This window comes from Sitodiplosis mosellana, unplaced genomic scaffold (genome assembly GCF_009176505.1).
Source record: "Sitodiplosis mosellana isolate CC-2019 unplaced genomic scaffold, AAFC_SMos_1.0 Smas_scaffold_1209, whole genome shotgun sequence".
In the NCBI taxonomy this organism is placed as follows: domain Eukaryota; kingdom Metazoa; phylum Arthropoda; class Insecta; order Diptera; family Cecidomyiidae; genus Sitodiplosis; species Sitodiplosis mosellana.
In genome coordinates this window covers 1-1360 of record NW_022596451.1, presented here as the reverse complement: position 1 = coordinate 1360, position 1360 = coordinate 1, and the positions used below count along the sequence as shown (strand labels likewise).

Genomic DNA, 1360 nt, shown 5'->3' with positions numbered 1-1360 from the left:
TTTTTCGATAGCAATAAGGTACTTTTGTTCATCAAGAGTTGAATTTTCCTTATGAGGAGAGATAATTGTCTCTCCAAATTTGTATGCTTAATATTTTTTTTACCAATTTTTAACAAATTCTTTTTTATTAAATCGAATCTTATAACGAAAAAATATTTAGTTTTATCAAGTTTCAATCTATTGAATATCCCTCTCGATGACCGTTTAACGACCTCATGATGTGACTTAAATTCCTATGAAAATGAAAACATAATTTTCAATTTCTTCGCGATTTAATTTAGAATTTAATCATAAATAATAATTGAGTTAGTCACAATCACCTGAACTGAAGGTTTCTACTTGTCAAATTTAATGATATCGTAGTTGTTGTTCTCCACTGCATCAAGGCGTATCAATTCCATCTCTTCTGTAGATTACTAAAATTATGCTATTGTGCATCTTGTCGTTGATCTGATAGTTTTGTTCAGCGTCCATTGAAATCGGATGTTTCTTCTCCGTTTTGTGCTCAACAGCCTCCACTGTTTCCATTGTTTGCGTTTTTTCATCGCTTCCCGCCTTCTCTGTGACGATATCAAAACTAAAGTTATTTTCAGAACGTGCAGTTGTGGTTTCACTTGAATCATTTCGAATCATTTCTTCGTTATTAGCCGAAGTGCAATTGTGACCAATTCGATTTGAAATTGCGACCAAATGTTGCGGTGTAATTGATTCAAAAAGCTTTTCAAGGTATGAGCAGTTGAATTTGTTGCTGTCGATGCCGGCGATTTTCAGGTTTCGAAGATCTAACGGAAGCGTATTCAAATCCAATGTTTTTAATTGATTATAGGATAAATCCAGTCTGGTTAATTTTGATAAAGACGAAAATGTGCCCGGTTTAATTTCTGTTAAGCTGCAGTTGGACAATGACAAAGTCTCAAGTTTTAAATTATTCGCAAATGTTTTTTTGTCCACATTTTTAATTGGATTGCCTGATACGTTGAAATGCACCAAAAATTCTAAGATGGTCAAAGTATTTTCCAAAGCATTCATTTTTGAGTTTGTGATCTGATTAAACGAAATATATCTAAATGCGTCACATTTGAATGTGCATCAAATATCTGCCGATTCAAACACGTAAGTTTATTGTGCGTTAAAATCAATTTTTGTAGGCCCAATGCACTAGAAAATGCAAAGTGATCAATCGTAATTATTTTGTTATTCGATAAATTGACATTGTTTAGTTTTTCCATATTGTGGAACAAAAACGACGGAATTTCAACAATATTATTAAATGATAAGTCCAACGTTTTCAAGTCAATCAGTATTTGGAATGCATTGACCGGCAATTCAGTAATGTTGTTGTATAACAATAACAAAGTTT

At 32.4% G+C, this 1360-nt stretch overlaps 1 protein-coding gene across 1 annotated transcript; it reads right to left on the bottom strand.

The window, feature by feature from the left end:
- Window positions 1-381: 381 nt before the first annotated feature.
- Window positions 382-1029, bottom strand: LOC129571065 (uncharacterized). The gene has a single exon (XM_055450835.1). It carries the CDS (start codon window positions 1027-1029, stop codon window positions 382-384), a length of 648 nt encoding a protein of 215 aa, XP_055306810.1.
- Between the last annotated feature and the right edge of the window lie 331 nt (window positions 1030-1360).